The sequence below is a fragment of the Dromaius novaehollandiae genome, chromosome 27 (genome assembly GCF_036370855.1).
Source record: "Dromaius novaehollandiae isolate bDroNov1 chromosome 27, bDroNov1.hap1, whole genome shotgun sequence".
Classification (NCBI taxonomy): domain Eukaryota; kingdom Metazoa; phylum Chordata; class Aves; order Casuariiformes; family Dromaiidae; genus Dromaius; species Dromaius novaehollandiae.
In genome coordinates this window covers 7,142,694-7,169,330 of record NC_088124.1, presented here as the reverse complement: position 1 = coordinate 7,169,330, position 26,637 = coordinate 7,142,694, and the positions used below count along the sequence as shown (strand labels likewise).

The window sequence follows — 26,637 nt, the reverse complement described above, 5'->3', positions numbered from 1 at the left end:
GAGGAGAGCAGGCAGGCTGATGGCCTGGGATCAGAGGATGCAACCCCGGTGCTCCCGACACCCGGACCCCTCCGTGCCTCGCACCAGGCTTGCGAGCCGGCGCTCTACCCGGCAGCGTGCTCACCGGCGACAGCAAAAGCCCCTTTTGCTCTTGCTCCATGCACACGAGCAGCACTGAACGCCCACCTCCCCCCTCAGCACGGGCCCAGGCTCCCGCGAGCACCAGCAAGCCAGGCTGCACGGCCCGGCACGGCCCGGAGCTGCACGGGGATGAATAGGCGCCTTGTGCTCAGGGGACTGACTCACCCGCCGCGCGCAGAAAATGGCTGCGAGCAGGAACGCGGGGCTGGGGCTGCACCAGGGCAGCGACACACCAAAGGGGGTTAAACCTCACCCACAGCCGGAGTGCAGCTTAATGCCCCTATTCAGTGCGCACAGCATGACATAGTGCAAAGCAAGAGAGGCCGGGCACGTTTTGGTGTGTATAAAAGGCTTTGCAGGCATTCCAGGCACGGGCAAGGACGCTGCCTAAACCCCTCCTCACCTCCGCTGCTATAAAAAGCAAGCAGGGCTGTGGCCGAGGCACTCTCGTACTAGCCCACATTCCTGCCTGGGCAGGGCACATAAGCACTGGTGGAAAACATAGTTACAGAAAGGAAATAGTGCTTGTTCAGAGGCTGCTGCTACTACTTTTAGCTGCGCTGAAGCAGGTACCACCGCTCTCGGGCACTCCTGAGGAATTGCATCAAGCCTGAAGAGACAAACAAAGCTTCTTCCCAGGTTGTTGCAAAACCTGTTCAGCTGTGAACAGATGTAAAGATAAGAAAATCAGGTCACTGTTGAGGTAAATATCAAGGAGACAAGGCAGCTGTAGACTCTTCCCCGTGGCTGGGTGGTACCAGGAGCAGGTACGCCAGCAGCTCCTGGGGAAGCAGCTTCTTCACTGTAGTGGGCATGGTGGTCCTCGGCAAAGGGGAGTTTCTCTGCTGAGAGCATCTTTACTACATCGTTGGACAATCTCCGATGTAGCCCCTCCATGACTGAGGAGCACTGAAGCTGCCAACGGAGTTCACACGAGGAGAAGCTGAGTTTTCTGCATGAAAACCTGGCAGGCTACTGGCACACTCCACAAAAAACAGTGTTAACATCACAAATTGCTAATACTGCAACACTCTGGCAATGCAGTACTCTAGGAAAATTGTTTTACTTAGGAAAATGTTCCCAAGCAAAAGTTGTCAGGACTTTGCTGTGCCGTGTCACCTGAAGCACGCTATTTGCGGCGAAGAACCTCCTAGTGAACGGAGCCATGAGTTTCAGGTAGCAGCAGACTGACCAGCAACACTGCCCAGGCCAGCAACACTGCCCAGACTGCCACCAGCAATAATCCAGTCACTGTACATTGTACTCAGTTCTGGTTTCTTCCAAAACTTGAAAGCATAATGTAGAAACTGGAGCTTTAATTTCACACGTAAGTACTGCTATCAATAGTTAGACCTCTATCTGCTGGGTAGCCTCTACGCACACACGTCGTCCAGAAGTCAAAACTCCAAACATTTTCTTAAGCAATCTGCACATCTTAAAAATAAAATCCTTTATTGATAATATGAACGTTTAACATGGTTAATGCCATCAGCTATAAAAATGATTAAAGACTTCAGCTTGGTACATTTGGCTTTACAAATTTACAAGTGTTAATGAATTAATACTAATGTATACATTTTGCACTTCATTATACTCCATTAGCCAGTGACAAATTCTGCAACAATTTTTGCTTATAACAGATGTGAATTATAGAAGAAATATTTAGTTGCTTCCACACAATCTACAGCAAAAGTTAAATACTAACTCTACATGTCTTACTGAATTAGTTGGATTCATTTTAATATTTGTGCTTAGTTTCTCTCAGAAGATAGGCTACTAGCAAAAATACATTCTTTTGCATACCCCCTTCCCATATTATATTTTAGAAGAAACAGTATTCAGTGCATTTCCTAATAAACTTCATTATAATATCTCTCTATAGAGCTATTGATAAAGAAAGGGGATAATACCATTTAGATTAGTGTAAAAGCAAAGAAACATGTTAAAGCAGTGTATACAAATGCCTCACTTTTGAACTGGAAGTGATACATGGGCAAAAATCCATCTGCCCCTCCATTTTTAGAATTACTCTCCTCAAGAGAAAAAAAGATTCTGCTGTGGACACTTCAAAATTAAAAAAAAGATAAAACAAAAAGTGCTTCCCAAAGAGTCACTACCCATTTATCCCTAGGGTGGTACTATCTTCCTATTGTTAGTACACAGCCTATTCCAATGGATTAGGAACAGTGGCACACAAAACCACAATGTAAAAGGCTACTGAAAGGTTTGCAAAAACCTCCCTTGCTGTAATCTAAACACCTGCCATGTCAGTGTGGGAGAGGAGCAGGGTCACTTCAGACAACAGCCACTTCACAGCAGCACAAGAGCTCTGATGTCCTACAAAATAAGACTCAAAGCTATTAGGTCATGTACAGTAGTGCATCTTCCCAGTTGCTGCAGGGATCTTTCCTACAATAAAGTAGGATGTATTTTGTCTAATAAATTCTGAAAAATTGACAAAGGAAAAAGCATCTCAGACAGTGGGTAGCTACGCTCTATATAAACCTTATGCTGCTGTAGACGGAAATGCTAAACATAGCATGACACTGAGCAGCAAGTCTAGCTTCTAAGTTTAGGACCAGTTCGCATACAATACCTGGGATAATCAGCTCAGGGTTACGCTCTCAACCTCTACACCACTGATCTGTATCGCACTGGTCTTGTATTTCTCACCACGACGACTCAGAAAACCAAACTGCACTGTGCCACCAAATGGCAGGCAGCGCGTGCAAGACGTCTGCAGTGAGGACTACACTTCTCACTTCAGATGGACACTTCCACGCTGGAATCTGTTGCTTCTCCCTTCTGTTGGGCCCATGTAGAAAAATAATTTTTCACACAGATGACTGCCACAGACTTAAGCAACTCCTTACCCCTAAGTAACCAATTTCTTTCCCCCCCAATCTTAATAAATGTCCACCTTCTCTCCATGTTAGGGAGACAGTCAAGAATAGCTTAAGATTTTATGTCTGCACTGTGTATTTAATGTGTATATGTGTAAAATTACCTGCATATGTAACCAATTACATATGACAGTGATGATTTGGTTGCGTATTTGCATCCAGTGAAAGCTGGCAAGATCTGTAGCTAGCTAGTCTGTAAAATCCAGGTCAGTCTGACAACTGATACAAGTGAGCAACAAAATTATTGCTTTCTTTTCTAGTAGAAGATCCCATTTTACTGTTGCAAAAAACCTGTACCATATAGACTAATGATTTTTCTTTTCAAGTAATAGCAAGATTGTTATCAAGTAATAGCAAGATCCTTTTCTCAGAAGTTCTATACACAACAGTAGAATGCTTGAATAATTTGAAATTAAAGGTGACTCGCCAGAAACTAGAATTTAGCCATTTAAAGCACGCAGGCATTTCCACAGAACACATGTTACAGGAAAGCAAAACATTACTTGGATAATGAATACTGAGAGAAAAGTAATCAGGGTTGTACTAAGGCTAAATTTTACCCCAAGAAACTTATGGGCACCTCCTAAAATACCTAGGACCTACATCCTAAAGGGGAAAACATGGCTGGCTGTGTCAGTCTGGTGGTCACCTTACAGAACTTACTTGTAGCATATTTGCTAACTCATTTCAACAAATGGAAAGAATTAAAAACAGTGTTGGTTTAAACATTCATGACTCTGAAGAATTCATTTCTGCAGCTAGATGGTTCCCCTCCTTGCCTTTTTCAGAGAATCACATTCATATTGCAGGCTTAGTTCAGGCACTTTTAATAAAATGTTTATCTGGAGTAAAAAGTCTGCACAAGTTTTTTCTGCATAATTTAAAAGTAGCATTTCAGTCCCACTGTAGTTTCATAGTTAGGTCCCAGCACATGATTATGGTTCCTGTCATCTCTGATGATTTGACTGCTGCCATGAGACACTTGAGGCTACCATATAGCTGTAGTTAAGGTTTCTTCAAAAACAAAAATATTTTCCTACCTATTTAAAAAAGAAAAATATACTAAATGCTTTATACAGACAGATTCTGCTTCTATGGAAATAAATAACATGGAGTGGAAAAACAGTGTCTTAGCTCTAGGATGCTAAGCCACGGAATGTCACATTCACATTTTCTGGAGACTAGCTGCTAGTTGGCAAGAGTATCTCAATGTCTTTACCATTCGACACTACAGTATTGTTAGAGCAGCTACTTGCCACGTCCATGGGGGCACCTAGAGAAGATGCTTGAGAAGCGGTTTTGGTTACTGCAGCAGGAGTAGCAGGTGACTGAGCAAGGCCAGGTTTCTTTGGAGGAATGGGTGGTGGATTCCCTCTTTCTGCCCTAGGAATGGTTGGCGATTTAATTCCAGGAGACAACGGGCTTAGTGGACTGGAAACCTTGCCTGCACTTGGAGAATGACCAGATTCATTTTTGGGGCTCACAGCATTTGCTAGATTTCGATAGTCCGTGCCAAAAGGTGAGCTATTAGGGGAGACTGGTTTAATAGGTCCCTGCTGGCTGGTAAATCTGGAAAGGACCTGAGTGACTGTATTGCGGGCTAGCTGCTTGGCAGCAGAGTTATCTGCTAGAGTAGGAGACAAATCCCTCGATGGTGGGCTCTGCAGACCACTCGACTGATGGTCCTGTTCAGCCTGAGATTGAAACTTGTGCCGAGCTGCATGGAAGCGTTGATTGATCCCCACCTGGTAGGATGACTGGTAACCAGGGCTGCTTGCTGAAGCTCCCACTAAGCGTTTAGTCAGAACTGGCGAAGAGCAGGGAGAAGGTGTTAGAGAAGATGCAGCTGTGCTGCTGGGAGACAGAGACACCCCACTGGAAGGGAGCTGGGACATCAGATGGACTGGTGACTCCATTCTTACAGGAGAACTTCCATTCTCCACTGCACCTTCTGGGGCTGCACCAGCAGACTTCTCCTTTTGAACTTGGTTCTCTGCTATATTTGTCTGCTGTAGCTCACTTCCCATTTGCATGTCGGTATCACAATGACCATTGGATTTTGCATAGGAATGAGTAGGTGCAGTTGGGCTGGGAAACGTGGTATGCGCAGCTTTGCTTGTGCTGGCAGGATCTGCTCTGTCTGCCTGCACACACTCCGTCTGGCAAGACACAGACTTCGCTGTGGGACTGTCGGTTGCGACACCTCTAGACATCATTGAGGGCCTTGGCTGCACAGGCTCAGCAGGACTGTGCTCCTGGCAAGAAGCCTCCAACTCTTTCAGGGATTTCTTCAAACACTCCACCTCTTCTTTCAGGGCTTTTGTACGGTTTTCTTCTCTGTTCAGCTTGGCTTTCAGTTGTTCTCTTTCAATGTCAAACTCTGAGAGCTGCTTTTCTACTTGTGCTTCCATCTGTAAACCCCGCTTCCTCTTGGATGCCAGCTCCTCCTCCAGTTTACTCACCTTACTCTTCTCTTTTTCCAGTTTCAAGCTCAGTTCTGCTGTCTTCTGCCCCTCTTCAGCTGCCTTGGCAGTGGCTTTCTTGCACTCCACTACGAGCATGGAGGACAGCTGCTTGTGGCGTGCCCTCTCCTCCTCCAGCTGGCTTGACAGCTTCTTCTGTTCTTTTTCAAACTTCTTCACCTGGGATTTTTCAAACTCCAACTGGAAGATAAGAACAAAAAAGGATTCTAAGGGAACCAACAAAGCCTCTGAAAGTAAATTAAGTATAACACTCCCAAAATGAAAGGGGTTACTACATATCTTGGAGAAATTTCCTAGTAAAAGATGGCAATGCCTAACACAAGGAAGAGGTTCTTGCCCAAGGTATCTGTAAGACAGTCTTGTATGACAAGTGACTCAATCTGTCAGCATGTATTAAGAATTATTACTTACTAGTAGTTAGCATGTATGAAATTCAATTGGCCTTTAGTATAATACAGGCCCAATTTGCTATGCACTGATTGAAGAGGCTACCTGAAGAAAAGCTTACTTCCACCTCTTTTACTGCTTTGTCAGTCTCCCTTTTAAAGGTATTTAGACTTTAAAATGCTGATGTGTTATGTATGTTATGAAAGTCTATAGTGCTTGAATAACAGAAAACAGCAGCTTAGGTTTTTATTATTCTCTGAATAAACCCCACAGGAGATGGACAATCTTTCATGTCTTATCCTGACTCTTCAGTACCAGAGAGCTCTATCACTTGTAAGCACAGTCCAATTCTTGAGAATGTTTCAGCTTTCAGCCTGAAATAAGTTTTCAAGCATTTAATTGTCTGTTAATAGCTTTTAGCACTGTTCAGCTACAGAATCAGGAAAATTAAGGTTGTTTTTCATATCTAAACATTAAAAACTAGAAAAGCCTTAGAGAGGCAAGGCCCCCAAAACTCTTTCAACATACAGGTGCAATTAGACATCAGCACTGAGTTCACCACCCAGCCTGGGCAGGAAGGAGCCCTGGGTTTCCGTGGGCTGGGTAATTACCAGCTACCAAAGCACACCTGCTGCGTGAGCCGCTCCCTCTCCTTCTCCAGCATGTAGGTGACATCGTCCCCCTCCGCCGTGTCCTGGGCGTGCCGCTGTCTTTCCTCCTCGAGGTCCAATATCACCTTCCAAACAAACTTCAGTCACTTTAATGCAAAGGCACACTTACAAGTTTTTAACACAGGGGGAGAGCGTCACCTTCTCACACAGTCCAAATTAGACACGAGAGTGGCCACAGTAACCTCGGACAAGTTCAACTCAAAATCATATAAAAGAGGCTTTTGGACAAATGGCATTAAGTCACTATCTTGTATAGTTGAGCCAGTTTGGAAAAGGTTAGAAAAAAAATGCACTGTGTGCATCTTCATTCTAGTACTAAGTAGCCAAACTACATGTTTTTCTCCAGACTGCAGAATAGCCTTGAGAAGATCATAAGGAAGCAAGTCCTTACGTGATTCATAGTATCTGCTGTTGGTGATATGGTGCCCTTACCAGAATCTCCTGGCAGGATCTTTTTTTATATATAGTTACATATAAATAAAAAAGCAGGAGCAGATGCACTACCTCAGAACACGCATCACAGCGACACAGGGCATTAACAATTATAACAAGATGCTCTTAGCTACTGTTTCAACGGTAATTTGCACACAGACTCCCCCTTCCCCAGCGTCCCCCCCTCCCCAGTGTCCCCAGGAGATTTGAGGACTGCAGTGCAAAGTTTATTTTAAAGAACCTTAATTTGTTCTTCCACTTAAGAAGATGAGCTCTTGAAATGAAACTGCTTGCCATAAGGACACAGTTAAGGAGCTCCTTCAGATTTAACATTGAATTACATGAATAATTGAGATTCTATTAACTCAACGAAAAAGCCAGAACATGAACTTCCCAAGAGACCCTGCAGTATCTCATTACCAGAATTATAGGCTCTCCCAAAACATGCTCACCATGAATCCAGCAGCTCCTCAGCCTTCCTACAATTTAAGCTTCCAAACATTGCTTAAATACCTTCGAGTACATAGGGAACATTTTCTCAGGAGGAAATGGTAGGTATATCACTCATATTGAGTGATAAGAAGCTTACGTCTTATCAAAATGGAGCTATGTTACTTCCGCACAGCTTAGCTGAAACAACCTACCTTTCTGTGTCTGCTCTCTGCAGCAGCTAGTTGGGATAACATTCTTTCCTGCATATTCTTGCAATGTTTCATCACCACTTTCAAAATAGATAAGGGATTGGAGCAGACCGGTTGCTTTTCACCATGATTTCCTTCTTTCAGGGTCTCAAAATCTCTCTGCAAAGCCATTAGTGGATCGCTGATATTGTACTTTCCATAGCGTTCTTCGATGAACGTATCTCTATGCTGGGCCTGAGATATAAAAACAAATGTGTATTTCAATACACTAAAACCAGCAAACTAGCTGAAGAAAGTCATCTGCAGTTGAGAAGTATCCCTCTTCCCCAGCTTTTCCACTTAGAGATAAAGAAATATTAACGAGTATGAATCAGACTTATCTGCTTAAGTGTATTAAGACAGGAAAAAAACACAAGTGTGTAACATTAAAGGTACCTGATTAACAGATAGTAAGAAGATACTAATCCGTAAGACAGACAGTAACTGGTTAGGTGGTCTGCCTACCTTCTGTACAGTAGTACACAAGAGGAATAGTGCAACCTCCAAGGCCCATCTGGACTTTGCCATTTCTAATAAGGCCAATAACAAGGGGACAAACACCATGTTTTTCACATATTAGGTGCATATGTTAGTCCTCCGGTGGCATAGACTCTGTTCAAATAAGTTAGACTGTGAAAAGTGAAAAGTATAGTCAGAGCATAATAATCTTTCTGTCCTCAGAAGGGATTTCTAAACTATCAGAATTTTAGAATATAAAGAAAGTTTCAGCTAGACTCCAAGCCAATAAAAAGCCCTCATTAATAAATTTAAAATGGGCAGAAATTGATGGTCCCCCCACTCATGAAAAAAATCAAATCTAGTATCAGAAACATTAAAGTGAACCCAGATCTTGCTGACTGAAGACCTGAATCAGCACTGCACAACTGGAAGACCCCACTGCTTCACAACCATTCGCAGAAGCCACCCGCTCTCCAAATGAATAAGACACCTGGAGTCTTGAGAAATTTTGCAAAAAGCACTTGCATGGCCATAATCAGAGCACAAGCAGATAGATACTATTCACAGAGTCTGAAACAAGTGTGTGTGGGGGATTATAAACACATGCCTTGATTAATTTCTCAATGGATCTCCAACTGAAAAGTCTTTTAATCAAGTGGCCTCAAACAAAGCAGAAAAGAAGAACAGAAAGTTTTGTTAAAACAAAACAAAACTCAAACCAAGCATGCTTCTCTGAGCTCTTAAGCACAGAGCAACTAACTACCTATACAAAACCACAAGCACTTGTCACAGCTGCTGCCTGGTGCAGAAGAACGTTTCAGCCAGGTCCACGCCGACAGGTTTCAAGGCTGCTCAAGCATCTCCACAATACAGTCAGCTGATGAACCTCTTCACGCCACAGCTACTTGCTACCTAGTCCATGAGTTACATTCCACAAATTTGCAAAAGGAAAGAAGGTAAATATCAGTTCTTGCTCACTGAAAGATTTAATAATTTACTATGTTTCAGTGGAAGAGCAGTTGTGTGGTTTTCTTGGCTATGTCACCATCAAAGAATTTCATGTTGAGCAATTAAAGCATTTCACACTCACAATAGCGTATAAATCTGTAACTTGTTAACAAAATCCTTAATATTCTCAACCAGACTAAACAGTGGAGCCTCTCAAGAAACAAGATAGGAATGATTACCCTTCTTTCAGTGACATGCAGGAATTAGAGAAACCCACACATACAGTGCTGCATGTCCTAAAACACTTAGAACCAGCCATTCTAGTTGGAACACTGTTTGTTAGGACATTGTAATCTTATCCTATTACTTTTCATCTCTTAGAAAGACTACTGTGAAGTTCTAAAAAAAAGATATGCAAAACAAAACTTTATAGTAGATATTAAAGTATCTACATTTTTACCACCATGATAAGAATCCATATGAAAACAAATACACATTCAACAGAAGAATAAAAAAGACCTGAGATTCTCAAGAGCCCTCAGAGTTGATCAAACTTAGCTCTAAGAAATTTAATCATTAATTTCAACCAAAATAATTATAGCCGAAACGCTATGCACTTCTGAAAAACCTGAGCCAGTGAGCTTCCCCATCCAGAGGGATCGTCCCAGCGTGGGTTACTAAAAGCACAGCTCTGATGGTGCCTGCTGATGGGGCTGTCTATGCCAAGAAAGGATATCTTTGAAACCCAGGATTTAAGTTTGACTCTCCTTGATTCACTATAGTAACGGTAATCAGTCCTGACAAGAGAACTCATGCCTATAATTTTCTAAAGTACCTAGATGATTATGTTTTCTTCTGCACAGTTACATTTTTAGCAAGGCATTAAAGAAAGCTCTCTCCTCTGCATGAGTTACCTGCAGCGTTTTTCTCTGCGAAAGGCAGGAGTTAGCCCCACTATCTTTAACCAAATTCTCTTTCCCTAACATGCTATTACCTTTAGAGTGGTTTAATTTCAACCATACCCTAGCAAAGTACTATGGGCTCTACAGAGAAAAATTATGATACTAGCTGCACTTTGACAGCGAGTAAGCATGACGTTTTTGCTTTGAGAAACCAGCCCAAACAAATGCTCTCTGTATGTTATCACGTGCGTCTTAGCTTTATATGTATGCTGTGCACACATCTGGGCATCCTTATGAACATAAACAGAAAGTAAGCCATACCAAATTAAATACAGTAGCTTTTTCAGAATTAATACGGAGTTCTTAGCACAAGCTCCACAAAGCATGGGCTCTGTTGATCCTGCGAAATGGCATTCAGCTGTTGGAGGGCAGGAAAAACAAGCTGTCTGCTCCGCGGAGTGAAACGACGTCAGCCTAACTGTGCTCTTTCAGAAAGCCTTTCAGCTAAGAACAGCAAAATGCTGAGTGTTACCCACCATTAATGCCTTTCCTAAGGAAATCTTTTAGATAAGAAAGAACAAGTCTGACTAAAGTTAAAAGACAGCTTAGAAGCCAGCATTTATCAGAATGATTATTTTTTGAAGTTCCAGTAAATTGTACTGAAAATGTAAACATTTCCAATTCTCTAAACACCACCGGTTGGTTCAGATTTACTGAAACAGAAAAGCAAATTGCCTTGGCAAAGAAAGTTAACATTTTAGAAGTTATTTTACAGGTAGTTTGTGAAGCTCAGAGATACAAATGCAATGTGAACACCTCATTCTATGTGCAGCTCTGCAAAATCTGCTACTCCGGTTTTCTCTTCAGCATGTAACTGCTCCATGTAGATCAGTTTTACTAAAGGGATGATAAAAATAATTGAGCCTTACAGGCCAGAGGATTGACGTAACCACCAATAAAGCATTGCTTTACTCAGTAGCTGATGGAGAATTTCTGGTCCCGCCTATATTGTAAGCTGCAACCATGTAATTAGCATGAAAAAACAATCAAAGGCAAGCTCTACTCTCAATAGGAGAATTTTATAAATTACCAAGCAACAAAAAGCACCTTTTTTCCCATACATCTTCCAAAATCAAAACCCATTAGGGACATTGGCCCTATAATGCTAGTTTGCAGCTGTATTTTAACACTTGCAGTAAACGAAAAGGAACATCACACAGAAGCAGCGATTCCAGATCCCGCTTCCCTGTTCTCCAACTTCCCAAGAAAAGTGGACATTACTTGATTCCAAGTATGTTTGATCAGAGCTTAAGATATTGTTCAAGCTTTACATAAAAAGGAAGAGGAAGGAAAAGATCAGCCCTGGAAATGGGCGGGCCGTCTTGGATAATGAGCCATCCGTGGTTTAATGAATCACAGGAAAAACCACAGGCTTAATTTTTTTTAATAAACAGAGGGGTGGGGAATCTTCATCTATTCTGAAGCATTATAAAAGTGACCAAACCTTGCTACAGATGTGCAGGGAACTTGCAAGTGACTCAAGCACTGGAAAGTCTTTAAATACAAATTTGCTAATTCATCCAGCTGGCTTAACTGCTTTGACAGATGAGCTGTTTTTCTCTTAACTAGAGCCCCGCTCCGTAGTGGTTATTCTCTACAACCACAAAAGGACAAACTCTCTCCAGACTGCTATCAGTGCTTCTAACAGCATAACCAAGCATGAGGACATCCAAAAAGTCTGCTTCTGGGCCACTTCCATCTAGCAGAAAGCTTAAGGAATTGGAATTAAACTTTATCAATTAAGGTCACTCACATTGCATACCTCCCCTGATTTTTGCGAGCACTGAAAGTGTGAGCAAAGACTTGTTCTGCCTCGTTGCTCGTCAGCGCCGGGCTCTAGGTTGTGCCGGGTTTAGCTGGGGGTGGTTGATTTCCTGTCTGGGAAAGAACAAGAAGTTCTTCCTTGCTACTCTGAGCAATTAAGTATTTTTCTGAACTAGCATGACAAACAGATGAGACTATCACAACACTAACAGCTTTCTGAAGTCCAGCTATTCTCCTCCAGTAGCCAGCAGAGCATAAACATTTAATTAAAGTCGTCTAGACTACAAAAAGTCTTAAACAGATCATCCTGGACAGACTACACGTCGTGTACAAAAGCAAATCCACCGCTTCGGCATCTGGACCACCGTGCACTCGGAAGCGCGGATCCAGATCCCCAGCCTGTAACACCTGTGTGCTACCGCTTCGCTGAACAGCCAAGTCCTTCCCTGAAGGAATCAGCCTCGCTCTTCCCAAATTAAATGATGGTGCAACGAGCTACGCAGGGCGCTGTACACGTGCAGGCGACAGCTCCCACCGCTTACGCTGGACAGGGGCAGCTCGTCAGCACAGCTACCGGCGCCAGGACTACGCACACGCAGCCCCGACAGCTTCGCATCTGTCCCCTCTGAACAGGAATCCGGTCTTAAACTCCGCTTCTGCTCAGCTCTCAAAACAGAGGTGGCTTGGTGGTAGCAGAGAAGTTTTAGGACTATTATATTCCCCCCCTCCCCCCCCGCCAAAGGAAAAGAGATAATATTTAAATGTTGCCTGCTCTTAAAAAAAAAACCAACAGGGAAGCAGCAAGGCATGTGAACTACTCTCAAAGCCAATGATCAGAAGAATTAGGCATGTGCAGTGGGGGTAATGCTCTAAATTGGCCGGCTTTTAGTTCAAACTGGGGTAACTGACCTCCACTAGCCTGTTTTGAAAGAGGATAATTCTGATTTTATGGAGCAGAAGCAATATCTGAAGCTACTGAAGAGATGTTTCCTGTGCAGACACGCAAAGTAAAGGCTTCACTCTGCTAGGAAAAAGCTACTGTTTTCTCCAGGGAATTCTAGACTGTTTTGGGCTGAGCATTTCCTTTTTTTTTAAAAAAAAGATTTCCTTTTATTGAAAGCTTGTTTATGAGACAGTATTTTCTCTCTGCCTTCAATAATCTTTACAACTTGTTTTACTGGAACATCAAATAGTGGGAATTTCCAGCACTCCTTTTAAGTACTTTCTGGATACAAAGTGGAATATTACTCTTGCCTGCAAATTCTGAGTCTAGGTTTTCACACTGGGCACAGCAGAAAGTATGCAGCTCTCCAGCAGCAATTTGTACAGAAGTTCCTCCTTTAGATTGCAGAGAATGGTATAATCTTTAAATAGCTCCTAGCTGCCTTGAACTTCCTTATTAGCTTCTTCCCCCAGAGACAGATACTGGAAATAAAGAGAAGCTGAGGCCGCAGAAATCACCGACAGAGGAGGGAGATGGGGGCCGGACCACTCGCTTCACATGGAAGTGGATGTCCAAAGGCTGGAGTGCGATCGAGTCTTGCATTAGCTTCAGGTCCAGATCTGAAGCAACTACTAGCAAAGATCTGCACAGCAGAAATTAAAGCAAATACTGTATTTATTACAAATACTATATCAAGTGAGCAAGCCAGGGAAACAAGAGCCACCCAGATTTGCCCACATAATACCTGTTACCAAGTTTGAAAAGGTTAAACACTCTTAATGAACACCAAGCAGCATAAAATGACATTTTTTCCCAGGAAGCTTTTGCACGGGTCCCAGGGAGTGCGGGGCTGCGTGTGCGAGCAGAGCCCGGCCCGGGGAGCGGCACGGCGCAGACTGCCCTTCGGTCACCCTCCAGCGCGGCACCCAAAGGTACCCGGGCGGCAATGCAAGCCTGGAGCCGTTCCCGCATTTCTCTTCCTTGTTCGGAGCCTATCTAGGTATTGGGAGGGACCGGAGAATCTAAAAATATCAGAGAACAAAAGCAAAGCAAATAAGTACCCCTGCAACAGAAAAGCAGTAAGAAAAACCACATTCCAGAAGGGGAGCACGTGCTGGAGCCCTGCTAGACCTAAGCTGCTTCATAAGCTATGCAAAAAGCCCCATCTGTGAAAGATTTACTAGCATCTGTAGTAAGGTTTTATATTACTGAAGTTTTTTTATTTAAACAAGAGGTAGACTTCTTTTTTTTTGCTTTTGGAACTGCACCGTAAATTAATCTCCAAGCCTACTGACAAATGAACACTTAACGTTGCAATGCATTAATGCTGCTTTATAGACTGGCTTGCTGAACTCAGGAGTAAAGCAGTGAATACCCAGCTCTCAGTCTTCAGTGCAAAATAGCCGGTTTCCACTGCAGTGTAAATTTCCTAAAACCTTAATACTGAAGAAATAAGCCAGAAAGTTGTTTCCTGTTTTCTAAGAGTAAACAGAACTATTTCTACTGTATGGGGAATTCTGATAAAAGGGGGGAGAGAACAAAGTGCTCTAATATACCAACAGAGATTTATGTAAATACTGAGCTGTTTTCAGTCATGGCGTGCAATTCAGAGGACTAATTTGCAGTTCACACATGCAGCCCCTTCCACATGGCAGTAAGGGCTGACAATCCAGCCCTCAGTGTTACTTACGTAACTCCGACAGCATCTGGTTTTGGATGATTTAAATGTGATTATAACTACAGGAAAAGGAGTACAATAAGAAATGAGATTTAAGGTATGTTCGGAGGAGAACATTGAGATTTGGGTAGTGCACAGGAAGGTATTTTCAAACAAAATTTTTTTTTTTTTCAAAAAGATATCAAAGTTCAAATAAAGAGGAAAAAACTGAAGCATGGGAAAAGGTATTTTAACACAGTAAATGTGTTCACTTAGTCCTTTACACTAGTATCTCCAGTTGGGATTGAAGTAACATTGCAATTTGAAATGGACTTCACCCATGAGGACCAGGTCCACGGCCGGCGCGTAGGAAGAGAAAGTCCCTATGACGAACACCTACCGCTCAACTAAAAACGGCACAAGAGAAAGCACGCCGCAGAAGAGCAGCGATGGAAGGCAGCAGCCCGCACAAGCCGTAATAAGGTAGAAGCACTGATTTGAGGCGACCTAGCATGTTACTCTATGAACTGAAGCAGGGCTACACAAACCAAGCCAGTGAATCCCCTCTTCTCCTGCAGGAGCGGAGGGATCCTGCCTCCAGGAACAGCGCAGAGACCACCCACGGCAGAAAGCACGAAGCTTTGGGGAGGGGAGGCGAAGAGGAGGAGGACAGTAAAGGAGCAAACCAAGCAAGCAGTCCCTGCAAAGCCAGTGTCACAGCCTCAGCTTTGACAGTGAGAAGCAGGGCTGGTGCCAGCAAACAAGTGGCCTGGTATCATGAGGGAGAAGGGAACTATTTTAGGATTTGTCATCTGCGTGCATAGATTCTCTCTACCAAATGCCAGATTTCTTAAGCAGGCAGGAATATCAATGCTTGCAGACTGTACCAAAGTTAAGTTACAAGTTCTCCAATGAAGGCACAGTTTTTCTATGCTGGTCCTTGCTCCTTCCCATAACAATATAGCACACGACATGCCTCAAAAATCCAGTGGTTTCAGAAGCATTTAAATCTTAATTAGAAGCAAATTAGCCCAGGAGAGGAAATGCACTTTTCTTACTTTATTGGATAACCAGACACCAGGTTAAAAAAACCCCCACCAACCCCTGATTTTTAACCATGGACACATTTGCCTAATGCAACTGCTGTAGAAAAATACTGCCATTATTTTAAAGATTATGCCATATTCTAAAGAACTTCAGCAGAACGTACTACTCTGAACAACCAAGGAAAAAACAGACAGCTGCAAGACCAAGTGAGAGGGTTTAGCTGTGTACGAAACACACAAATGCTTTTATCAGCCCTCAATGCTTTGACTCCTCTTAACAGAGGTTATAGTTTGATTTTGCCAATGTATACAAATCTAACTCCTCTCCGGTTCAATCTTTAATTCGGTCTTGGAGGACTTCACCTTCATGGCAGCGTTTTTGTATTTATCAAAGCAGGAGTGAACAGATTAGTCTGAGGTGGGTTTTCCTTTAACTAAATTTTTCAGTGGTGAAGCATTTTAAAATGGTTACCACAGCTACTGTTAGTAAACAGCAGGAAAAGCACAGTGGGGCTAGAAGCTCTCTGCTTGTAGATTCTGAATATATAGACAAAGCCAGGCTAAATTTTCTGCCACTGAAACTGTCCAGCTACTAGAGTAAGTGGTTATATGAGTTTTATTCTTTAGCATATGCAGTGTTCGAAAGGGCAACGCTGCGCTGCCAGCACAAAGCTGGACCTGAGCTGCAGCGTTACTAAACCCAGCTTAGACACGAGTAACAGAACACAGCTGGGACATCTACAGTATTCCACCATTTGCTACAGATTCAAGCCAACTGGAGGAGGGAAAGTCTCATTTTCCTACAGGGCAGTGATCTGGAAGCAGGACTGTACGCAGCCAGAACCAATTCTAGCTTGAAGCTTTTACTGCCATTTTCCTACTACCTCCAGTTTTCCTTGTATTCTTAAAATGAGACATTAGTATATCCTTTACAGAAGTATAAAAAAGCACCAAGCTTTGATTAGCTTTGTACTTCATACCAGATAATTACCCAGCATAGATTAGTTTCATTTAATTTCTTCTCAGCTATGTGTAGTTGACAAGTCATGTTAAAAGGGTATTTTAACTGTATTACATTCTTCATGCCAGAGGGAACTATAGGTTAAATTTCAACTGAAAAGATAATAGCACTACATTATTCAAAGGTATGCACGAAAAAGCTGCATTCTGGAGCTGCATTCTTTCCTATCAATCTCTGTACTCTATTGTATGTATTTCAGATTGCAGTATCAAAGCTATACTTGTATTTCTATGTCATCAGAACACATTATCAAAACAAGACTGATCCCATGATAGACAAGAAATTTGCAAGTCTACTCTAAAAGTCTAGTTTAAAAAGAAGAGCCAAGTCTTTCAGTACACCACTTAAGAGTTAACAATAAAATTAAAAGATTGCTCAAAAGCAACGAAGACTAAGCCTCTGCAGCTCTCAGGCCTGCAGGCTGCTCATCCTCTTTTGAAATACCCAAAAGCTTAAACATTATGAGCAGTCACAGGTCTTCTGCAAGAAGCCTCCAATACTGAACACTGTCACAACTCATTCCTTCAAAAATCCACCTCTCCCATCCTTTATACCTCTCCAGTTTCCCTTAAGTTCAAAGTTACTGAATGGATAGAGACCATTCCTGAGGCTTTCATCTCAGTGATGGCCTCATATCTGAACTTGAAGGTAGAGTCCATGCATGCACTATAAAATTAAGCTCTTTGTGCACTATCTCAAGTTACGTATATACTGATGTTAAGGTAGCGTGGATATTTCACTATTATTTTTAAAGCCGGTCATATCTTTGCAGAGCCTCCAGTTTTTTGTTTTCAATCATCAGAAGAGAGAGCAAACAAGAAACTTGGGTCAGAACTAATTAAATCTACAATGCAAGACAGAAGGAACAAGGCTGAAAATGGAGAAGGTACATACAAAACCCCACCCCCATTCTCAAGACTCAAAGCATGGGAAAAAAATATAGTATTGCTTTGACATACTGAAATTAGCTATTAAAAAGTAGACCAACAACTAGAATATTAGCTCAGCCAAGAACAGGATTTGTTTATTCCAAACTGTAAGCCCTAGCAAGCAATATAGCAAATTACTAGTGGATGGATATCTGCAAAATACCTTAATAATTCTCCTAAGAATACTTTCACTTCATTAAATGCAGCAGAAGAGAACAGGAATGATTATCCCCCTCAGAAGATGCCTCAAACAGACCCATCTTAATGCACACCCAGAAGAACAGATCTGGATGGAGTGATAAAAGGAAGCCCATTTTGGATCTGAGATCATCACTGTGTTCACATAATTGCTGCTGTCAGGGTATAAACAAAGGCGCAATCTCAGATAAGCAAGACCAACACACAAGTGATTTTACAGATCAAAATTAGCATCTTCAGCACTCAAAAACAAACTGGAAGCCTGTGCAAATCACAGCAAATGTACTTAAAAACACGACACATGAGGTTTAAAGAGCTGACAAGTGTCGTTCCCTCAGCTACTACCAAGTACTGTGATAGTCTCCCAGAGGTTAACTGCAACAAGACAAAGTCCTGAACCTGGAAGGATGAAATGCAATCCAGCCAAACAGAAACAAAACCTGCACCTAGACACTACTGCTTCTGGCCATCAGCACATGGCCAGAGACACACCTGGTCTTCAATCACCAAATACAAAAAACAAATAACAAGAAGATTACTAAACAAAAGGGATGTTTTTCAATTTCTTAAGAGTAAACAGAATTTCACCTTACTGAGGCAGAGCGTCCACTAGGCAGCCTACTTATTTTGAAAGTATTACCTAGACTCAACTGTAACACCCCCAAGTGAGCAGAGCCCATACAGTCCTGTTGTCCCTACTGCCCAAACGAGAGGGGCACCAGCACGGAGCCTCTGGAAGCCTGCAGACCCGACCTGCGCAGATCCAGCGCAGGGTTTCTAACTCACATACGCTAACTCCCATGGGCCACAGTCTCACGCAGCAAGAAGTGGTCCCACTTGCTCCCACACCACCCCGTCATGTCCCATCACAAGCATTCACGCAACCACAACATCAGCTGCACTGGGGATCTGACATGGGTTGAAAACAACTGCTTTGCTGGGCTACTTTTAGCTGGTATCAGTTCCAAGTCTAGCTCATTGCGAGGTTACATTAATGCTTATGCCAGCAAAAGGAAAAAAAAATAAGCAGCAGGGCACACAGGTCTGCTTCCCTCAGCAACGGCGCCAGCTTAGTATGATGTAAAGCCATGGATGCTTTCAGTGTAACATTATTCTCAGCAAAAGACTAATCTGATCCCTCCGGCCGAGAAGACGTTCTGCTTTAAAAAAAGCCTTCTTACTAAAGAAGAAGGCAACCAAAGTAAGTCTGACAGACCCTTTTCATTTCTCATGGCATCATAAATCCTCAGTCCTTTATCAGAAAGGATGAAGGCACACACAAAAGGCTGCATCTAAACACTGAGAGCTGGTTTCAAGAAAGAGCATTTCAATAATGAATTCCAAGATGTAAAGTGATATACAGCATTCATTATCTAACACTGCTGATATTAAGATGGAATTCTGACACTAATAAATCTTTGCTTCTGAACTTTACCTTGGATGCAAGTATTTTGCAGAACCTATAGTACTACTGTTGTAAGTACCATGATAGAAACAAAAATGACAACATACCTTTAAGGCTTCTATGACAAGATCTCTTGCTTCTAATTCTCCCTCAAGAATGCTAAAGAGCGTCAGTAGTTCTGGTTTGCTGAGTTTTTCCAGATTCATCCTGAAAATCTGAAAAAATAGAAAATCGTTTACTGAGTATTTATCTGTATATCAAAATCAATATACTAAGTTACAACATATAATCTCTGTTTAACTTTAGCTTCTGGTTTGCCCATGCTATAACTTGCCCTGAGAGGAAGGGCAGAACACACCACGCAAACATTTTCTCTTTAACCTCCAAGACAAGCTGCAGAAGATTCATTTTCCACTTTTTCCCAAGGGGTCATGAACATATGCGTACCCAGATGGTGCAGGCAGAAAGTAGGGGCTAAAATGACAGTACAGTATTCACTGAGAAGTAGCCAAAGTTAACAGGAGAGAAAAAGATATGGATATTTAAAAGCCATACTACTTTGGATTACACATCTGGATCACACAGCTGCAAACACCACACTGAACTCAATCATGTGCTCAATTCAGGCATACACGTTCAAGTTTTAAAACCACTACTGAAGAACAATGATTAATGCAGTCTGAACTGGGCCATCTTCCACAAATTTAATGCTAAAGTTAACATTTCAGCACTACAAAATGCTTTTCAGGAATGCCATTAGGCATTATTTATGGAATGGACCCAAGCCAGTCTACAAAAAAAAAGAAAAAAAAAAATCAATGCCACAAAAAACCCACACATTTAATTACTATTCTTTCAGACTGATTCAATATCACCATTATTTGTGAAATATAATTTTATAATTTTACCATCCACATCAGAAGGAAGACCCATCATTTGAAATTTGCATACAGAAAGCTTGTTAATTTTCTCCCTTATTTTGTTGATACGCTTAACATCAGCTAGTGATGAGCCTCTGTGACACATTATTTTATTAACAAAGGCAAAAACATCATTGATTTTTGTGAAGTCCAAGCCTCTGATGGAAATATACTGCATTACGAGAGCCTTCTGCCCTGCAAGACAATAATCAAATATGCCTTTCCTCAGTCCAATTCACATCCATCTTCTGCTGCTATTAATACCAATCGAAATACTACAGGATGAACAAGCTATTCAGTGATACTTAACTCCGCTTTACCAGCAAAAGATAAAGGGTTAATTTAACTTTTACTGGAGAAACCTATCCAGTTAAAACACTCAACTAAACTCTAATTTTTCTGAAGTCACTGCTGCTTTACAACCGATTTGCATAACCGTGCCTCTGGAGAATTATGCACAAACGCGTGTTCTGTCTTGTTTATGCCAAAGCAGTTTTCCAGTTGCTGGGAACAGAAAGTTCTGCTTGCAGAAAAGAATAAGTAGCCTTCATAGAGCAAGAGAAATTTGAAGTCCATCTGATCCCTCCTGCTAACCAGGGAAGTCCCCACCACGCAGCCGCGTCCTCGCTCCGTGCAGGGTTTCGCCGGAAGTCCCGTAAAGCAGTAGTGTTTCTTACCGATTTTTCTGGATAGCCTTACCATTGGCATGGGCCGTTAGACGAAACTTAACAGAGAATGATCATGATTGTTTGAGATATTGTGGTTGTTTTAAAACCAATATAATGACAACACAGATGTGCCAGCACTGCATGTATGCTCTCTGCTGCACAGCCATTAACTTGCATTCAAGAGGAAAATGCATGTCTATAAACCGCTCAGCAAATCCGTAAATGTCTGCCAGGACTGCAAAAAAGACTGGTCAAGAGTTAACACAAGAGTCTAACTTAAAAAACTCACTATACTGATTCAAATCACATTTCAATGGGATGCTGCATTGTTGGTCACTGTTCAGCATTAACAGCCACAGTTTTAAAACAGCAGGTACACCTCTACACGCGGTTGTTCAGGGCCAGGAACGGGCTGTCGCCTTCATCTTTGGGTATTTCTGTTGACAGGTCTGTCACCTGCCAGCTAAGATCCCATTTTCTGTGGCACAGAAGGAGTGATTAACAGTTTGTCCGTCTCACAGAGAAAGGAAGACAGCATAATAGAAGCAAACTAGTGTTTTTACATTTATATTTTTATATATATATAAAAACATATATATCACACATACATACACACACACACAAATGAACATGTAAGAGAAAAGAGGGCCTGTTTTTAGCTTTTAACTTTTACCAGTACCATGCCTAAGTTGGTACTTACATTCAAGAGCTGCTTTACCTTCCCGGACAGATTTAAAATACCTGGACCATCCGAGTGTCTGCCCAGGAGATGTATGGCTGGATTTCAACACTAGCTCAGTTCTTGCTCAGATTATGTTCACAGAAGCTAAGACTGAATCAGTATTTCTGAGAAGTAGCAACTTTTTTTTTGTGCCAGATAATCATTAAGTTATAAAAGTTCTGCAGTGTATAAGCTAGAAAAAGATTTTTTTCTTTGACATCTTAAAGCAAAATATACAATCTAAGTACATTAACACCAGTAAATTTTGAACATGGACTTTAAACATGAACAAAGTCTGCACTTTTTCAAATAAAGATGACATTGAAACTTGCAGCTAAATCACCCCATTTAGCTACCGAAAGGCACCCCCTTAAAGCAGGGACAGCTGCCTACTGCACTTCAATATTTTAAAGCAATTAGTTTGTGTAGGAACCATTTTGATTCTATATTTTAAATACGATGATGGTGACTTGTACTTCCACAGTGCTACAGAAATAAGCCGTGTTATTTCTCACGTGCTTCTATGTCTATAATCCTGAATCGGCTTCATACCCAACAAGTCCCCTCCTAAAACACTGGTAGCAAGTGACACAGCCTCGGTCACCTTGCACGCAGCCTCCTGCCATAGGAGAGCTGCATATGTTATGTTGAATCTGTAACCGCCAAGCGCTCACTTTTAGGGCCACTCAATACTAGGGAACTGAAAAACGTAGAAAAAAGGCAACTCTGTTCATTCTAGATCATGATTTTTTTTTTTTTTTTACAAAAACAAGCAGCATCTCCAGATCAGAAAGCTAATAGTCACATACCTCTAAGTTTCTCCTTCCCTGCCCACATCCGAATCCCTTCCAATGCCTCCAAACATCACAGCTTCCAAGACTTCTTTCCCACGATGTGCCCCTACTCCTCCTCCCTTCCTGTTTCTCTTTAGCATCACTCCGACCCTGCTCATCTAGCCAGGTCCTCCCCTTGCAAACAGCCCCATTCTGCCAAGCAGACCTGCACTTGTCAGCTGGGGAACCGGCCCATTATTTAAAAACCTCTAAACAAGAGATATAGTTTCACAGCAGCGTAAACAAGACCTGGAAACATCCAAAGCATCCTACCAGCTTATGGTCAGTGAAACGTCCTAACCGGTGCAATCATGCAGAGATCACAAACCACAAGGACTCCATTATTTAGTCTGAAAGTATAAATATTTTCCCTGAGTCTGAGATATACCACCATTTCTGGACAATAAGCAAGCGTTCAGAGCATAAACAAAGATAATTACTTATCGCTTGCCTAAAGGTAAACTTCCTTTTGGCTGTGCTATGAACTGTTAGAGTGTCTCCTCAGCAGACCCATACCTGCCCACGGAAAAGATGGAAATAACTTTCTAAAGAGTTTCAAGCATTTACTAAACACCAAGAGCAGTTCAAGCGTATGTACAACCACGGGAGCAAACAAACCAGGGTGAGCTATCTCTGGCATGCGCCACTTCAAGAACAGGAGAAAAAAGCGATAAGCGTCTGGGCTGTGGTGGCTCCTCCGCGCCCCGACGGTGCTATGGGGATTGTGAAACCCCCAGAGATGGCACGGTGCTCGGATCACACGTGGATCGCCCAACTTAACTAGCAGCACCGGCACAACGAGCGCTCGACCCACTGATGCCGAGGCAGGCTCGGGTCACTACACGGCGAGCGCTAAGCGGAGGGGCCCAGACGCACAGCTCGAGGTGCTAACGGGGGTGTTTATCACGTCGAAGCGTCAAGAGATCTGCAAGGTCTTGGCCCAAATCTCATCTACCTCTTTAATGTATTGCGTAGAGCATAACTTGCCTTTTTCTTCTGAAAGAGGATATCTCCTTTCCTTTCATATGCCAGGCTACCATCAGGCCACTTCAGCAGTGCTTTTACGCCCATAACCCTGAACCAGCTTCGTTCCTTTCCTCCCCGAAGAGGAAGCGGTATCTTCCAGGCGATACCTTCACGCGACCTTACTCCTGCGAGAGCCCGACCCATAAAGTTTGAAAGCCTCTCGAGTTTAGGAACCTGCCACACACACACACATCGTACGCGGTGCTCAGATAAGCTGCTAATAACGTAACTGCACGTAACAGGGCTGTGCGGAAAGCAGCCGAAAGGCGCTCTGCAGCCGTGCGCTCACGACAGGGCCTGGCGCGGCACCAGAACGGGAGATTTTAGGTCAAAAAGGAAGAAACTCCCCAAGCCCACCCCGCGCAAGTGTCTGTTAACGCGCTGCTCGGGACGCGGCGGGGGGCCGAAGCCCGCACCCGAGACGCGCCCGCGGCCCCGGCGGGAAGGAGCCCAAACCAGCGGCGCTTGGGGCAGGGAGGGGCCGCGGCGCCCACAGCCTCGCGTTTCGCCCCAAACCGGCGCCGCCGCCGCCCCCGGCCCGGCCCCGCGGGCCCCGCGCACCTGCCGCGGCCCGCCCGAGGGGGCGGCGCCGGCCTGGCCCGGCCGCGACGAGGACACAGACGCGACGCGACGCGGCCCGGCCCGGTCCCACCGCCGCGGACAGGCGGCCGCCGCCGCCGCCCCCCACCCGGCCCCGGCCCCGCCGCCACCACCGACCTGGCGCCGCCGCCGCCGCTCCGCGCCGCTCCGCGCCCATCCAGCCGGACCCGCCCCTTGGCGCCCGCCTTTTGAAGGACGGCGCGGCCGCCAATCAGCGTCGCCGCCGGCCGCGCCCGCCGCCCAATCGGCCGCTCGGGGGGGCGGGGCCAGGGCGCGGGCCGGCCGTCGGCGGCGGCGGATTGGGCGGCCAATCAGGCGGCGGGGGCGGGACGCGGAGGGTGGGGCGGGGGCTGCGAATCCCTTTTGTTCGCGGCGGCCGCGGAGGGAGCGGCGCGCCGTGATTGGCGCGTCACTTCCGGCGCGGGCGGGGGCGATGGGGGCGCGGCCCTGTGCCTGCGAACCGCCCCCGGCCCGTTTCCATGGCGCCGGCCCGGGCCTCGACTCCCAGCCGGGCCTCGGGCTGCGCCCGGCGGGGCGGCTCCCTCGGTGCGCACCGCCCCTCAGCGGCCCTGTGTCCCCCCGGCGCCCTGTCCCCCCGCGCCTGTGTCCCCCCCGGCGCCCCATCCCCCCGGACCCGAGTTCCCCGTGCCCCGGGTTCCCCAGGCCCGCGTCCCCCCGCGCCTGTGTCCCCCCCGGCGCCCCGTCCCCCCGGACCCCAGTTCCCTGTGCCTCACGTTCCCCAGGCCCGTGTCCCCTCAGCCTCCTCGGGGAGGGCCAGTCCCTCCCGCCACTGCGATGGAGCCCGGCCCGGGACGAGGGGGCTGTGCGGGAGGCTGCTTGGCCAGAGCCGGGCCCTGCTCGCCGGAGCCTGGGTGCGTGCATGGGCCGCAGGCGTCGCGGGCCGGTTCTGAGCCCCGGCCAAGGCCTGTTGCCTTCACGAGCAACGCGCAGTGAGCGGGGCCCAAGGAGAGAGATGGGGGGTTCTGTTCCCCTCCGGGCCCCGCCGCCACCTCTGAAATCCCGAGGGAAGGACCTCCTTCCAGCATGGTGGCGATGCCCAAAATGATACAGTTACGAGGAAGCTGACACAGAGCCTGTAGTTTGCACAAAACATGAAATCTGCCTCACTTTCCAGACCGGTGGCTTGCCGGAAGGTGTTCTGTCATACTTGGGTTTTATCTGTGAAGCAGTGCGGTAATAGGTGCTGTTTCTCCAGGTGACTCACTGGCGAGACGGCGGGTTGGAGGGTGGTGCCGGCCTGTCGCAGCTCCCTCTGGGGATCTTCCGCAAGCACCAGCCTCCACTGCTGTGATACCTTCAGCCAAGGCCGGAATTTTACCGACGTGCAGTGGAAGCCCAGTATGTTTTAACCTATTTACCTGCTATCAAACGAGGAGAGAAGCCAGCAGGTATCAGTGACTGTGGCTTGAACAGCCCCGGCCCGCGGTCGCCTGGCCAGAGCAGGGTCACTGCTGCCTGACGCCGTTGAGGGAAGCAAGTTTTGGCTATCGCAGCCGCTCCCCACGCAGTCTGCTCAGCGGTGCAGCACCAAAATCACAACTGACCCTTTTGGTGGCGAATATGCCAAATCGCTCAGTCTCTGAATGAGAAGTGCTCAGAGTCAGTAATATGCTCCATTCTGCAGGTGCCCAAGAACTGAAAAAAGTATTTAATGGCCATTCCTACTGCTAGGAGTTTGACTTCAGGGGGATGCTAGGCTTGCGCTGTGCCTGCAGCACAGGGCTCGCGCTGTTTGACGCATTTGCTAAGGAACTAGCAGTTTCTAAAACAACAGTCTGAATCATGTGCAAAAAGAAAGGTGTCATGTGGTAACAGGACTTTATACAGTGACGAGACTAGCAATAAAACTCACCTCTAACCATTGCAGTGTCCTGTCTAGGATGTTCAGGGCAATATAATTTTGTCTAGACGGAGTCGTTTGAGTACTATGGATTTTTTTCCCAGCCTTGATAAATACTGGAACTTTTGCAGTGCCCCTGGTTTAACAGTCTCTGAGCCTGGAGAACAGCAAGCCGGCGGGTTACTCCTCTAACTTTGCTGGGACGCGAGTATCCTTGTGCCTCCTGCCAAACAGCTGCTACATTAAGACCTCTGGCTTTTTTCCTAATCACAATCAGCTTTCTGTCACCCTGTGCTTCTCCTGGCTCTGTGCTTTTCACCTGTTGTCTCTCTTTTTACTCTTAGAATATGTTTTTTAGGGCAGATGTCTTTTTGTCATGTACACAAAGGAAGCTGGACAGAAAAGGGCTGACAGCTCACCACATCCTGTGAGCGAGGACACGGAGCCTGCCAGGAAGGTCTGGGCTGAACTGGCACGGCAGCTCTTCTCACTGGAAAAAGCCACGCTTCAGAAAAAAGAGGAAAGACTATGAGAGTTATATCTAATGGTTAGTGTCAGCCCGGTGATTCATGCGTGCGAGTCACTGGAATTAACATGTATTTTGAAGTGAACTTAAAGCCAATGTGCAAGTGCAGATGGTTGGGGTAAGAAGTCAATAGCTTTCTGTAGTCAAATGTTTCCAAAGCCTTTAAAAAACGAAGCTAATGCCTGTAGGTGTGAATCAGAACGATGGTGAGTATCTGGTGGATATTTGCAGTCCCAGATCAGTCCAGCTAATTTTGGTTGATTGCTTGCCCAGTGGCCAGGCCGAGCAGCAACCGACTGTCTGTGAATCACAGTAACGTAAAAAAGAGTGAATTTTGGAACATCTTTCTTGTTTGTGGGACTGCAGCTCCCTCCTGTGTCAGAGAGCTTCTACTACATCTCAGTCACTGCTCTCCTCGCATACAGAAACAGCCCTGTCGATGGCACGGTGCAG

At 44.8% G+C, this 26,637-nt stretch overlaps 1 protein-coding gene across 4 annotated transcripts; it reads right to left on the bottom strand.

Moving 5' to 3' along the window:
- Positions 1-1,576: 1,576 nt before the first annotated feature.
- CTTNBP2NL (CTTNBP2 N-terminal like) lies at positions 1,577-23,988 on the bottom strand. Of its 4 annotated transcripts, XM_064498226.1 has the most exons (6): positions 23,159-23,596; positions 19,137-19,244; positions 8,163-8,327; positions 7,662-7,892; positions 6,543-6,650; positions 1,577-5,707 (listed from the first exon to the last, which is right to left on the bottom strand). In XM_064498226.1, exons 3-6 carry the CDS (start codon positions 8,259-8,261, stop codon positions 4,226-4,228), a joined length of 1,920 nt encoding a protein of 639 aa, XP_064354296.1. In that variant the 5' UTR covers positions 8,262-8,327; positions 19,137-19,244; positions 23,159-23,596; the 3' UTR covers positions 1,577-4,225. The 4 variants fall into 4 exon arrangements, with proteins under 4 accessions (XP_064354296.1, XP_064354297.1, XP_025967673.2 ...); XM_064498227.1 differs by lacking the exons at positions 8,163-8,327; positions 23,159-23,596 and adding an exon at positions 23,915-23,988; XM_026111888.2 differs by lacking the exon at positions 8,163-8,327 and having other exon boundaries at positions 23,159-23,322.
- Between the last annotated feature and the right edge of the window lie 2,649 nt (positions 23,989-26,637).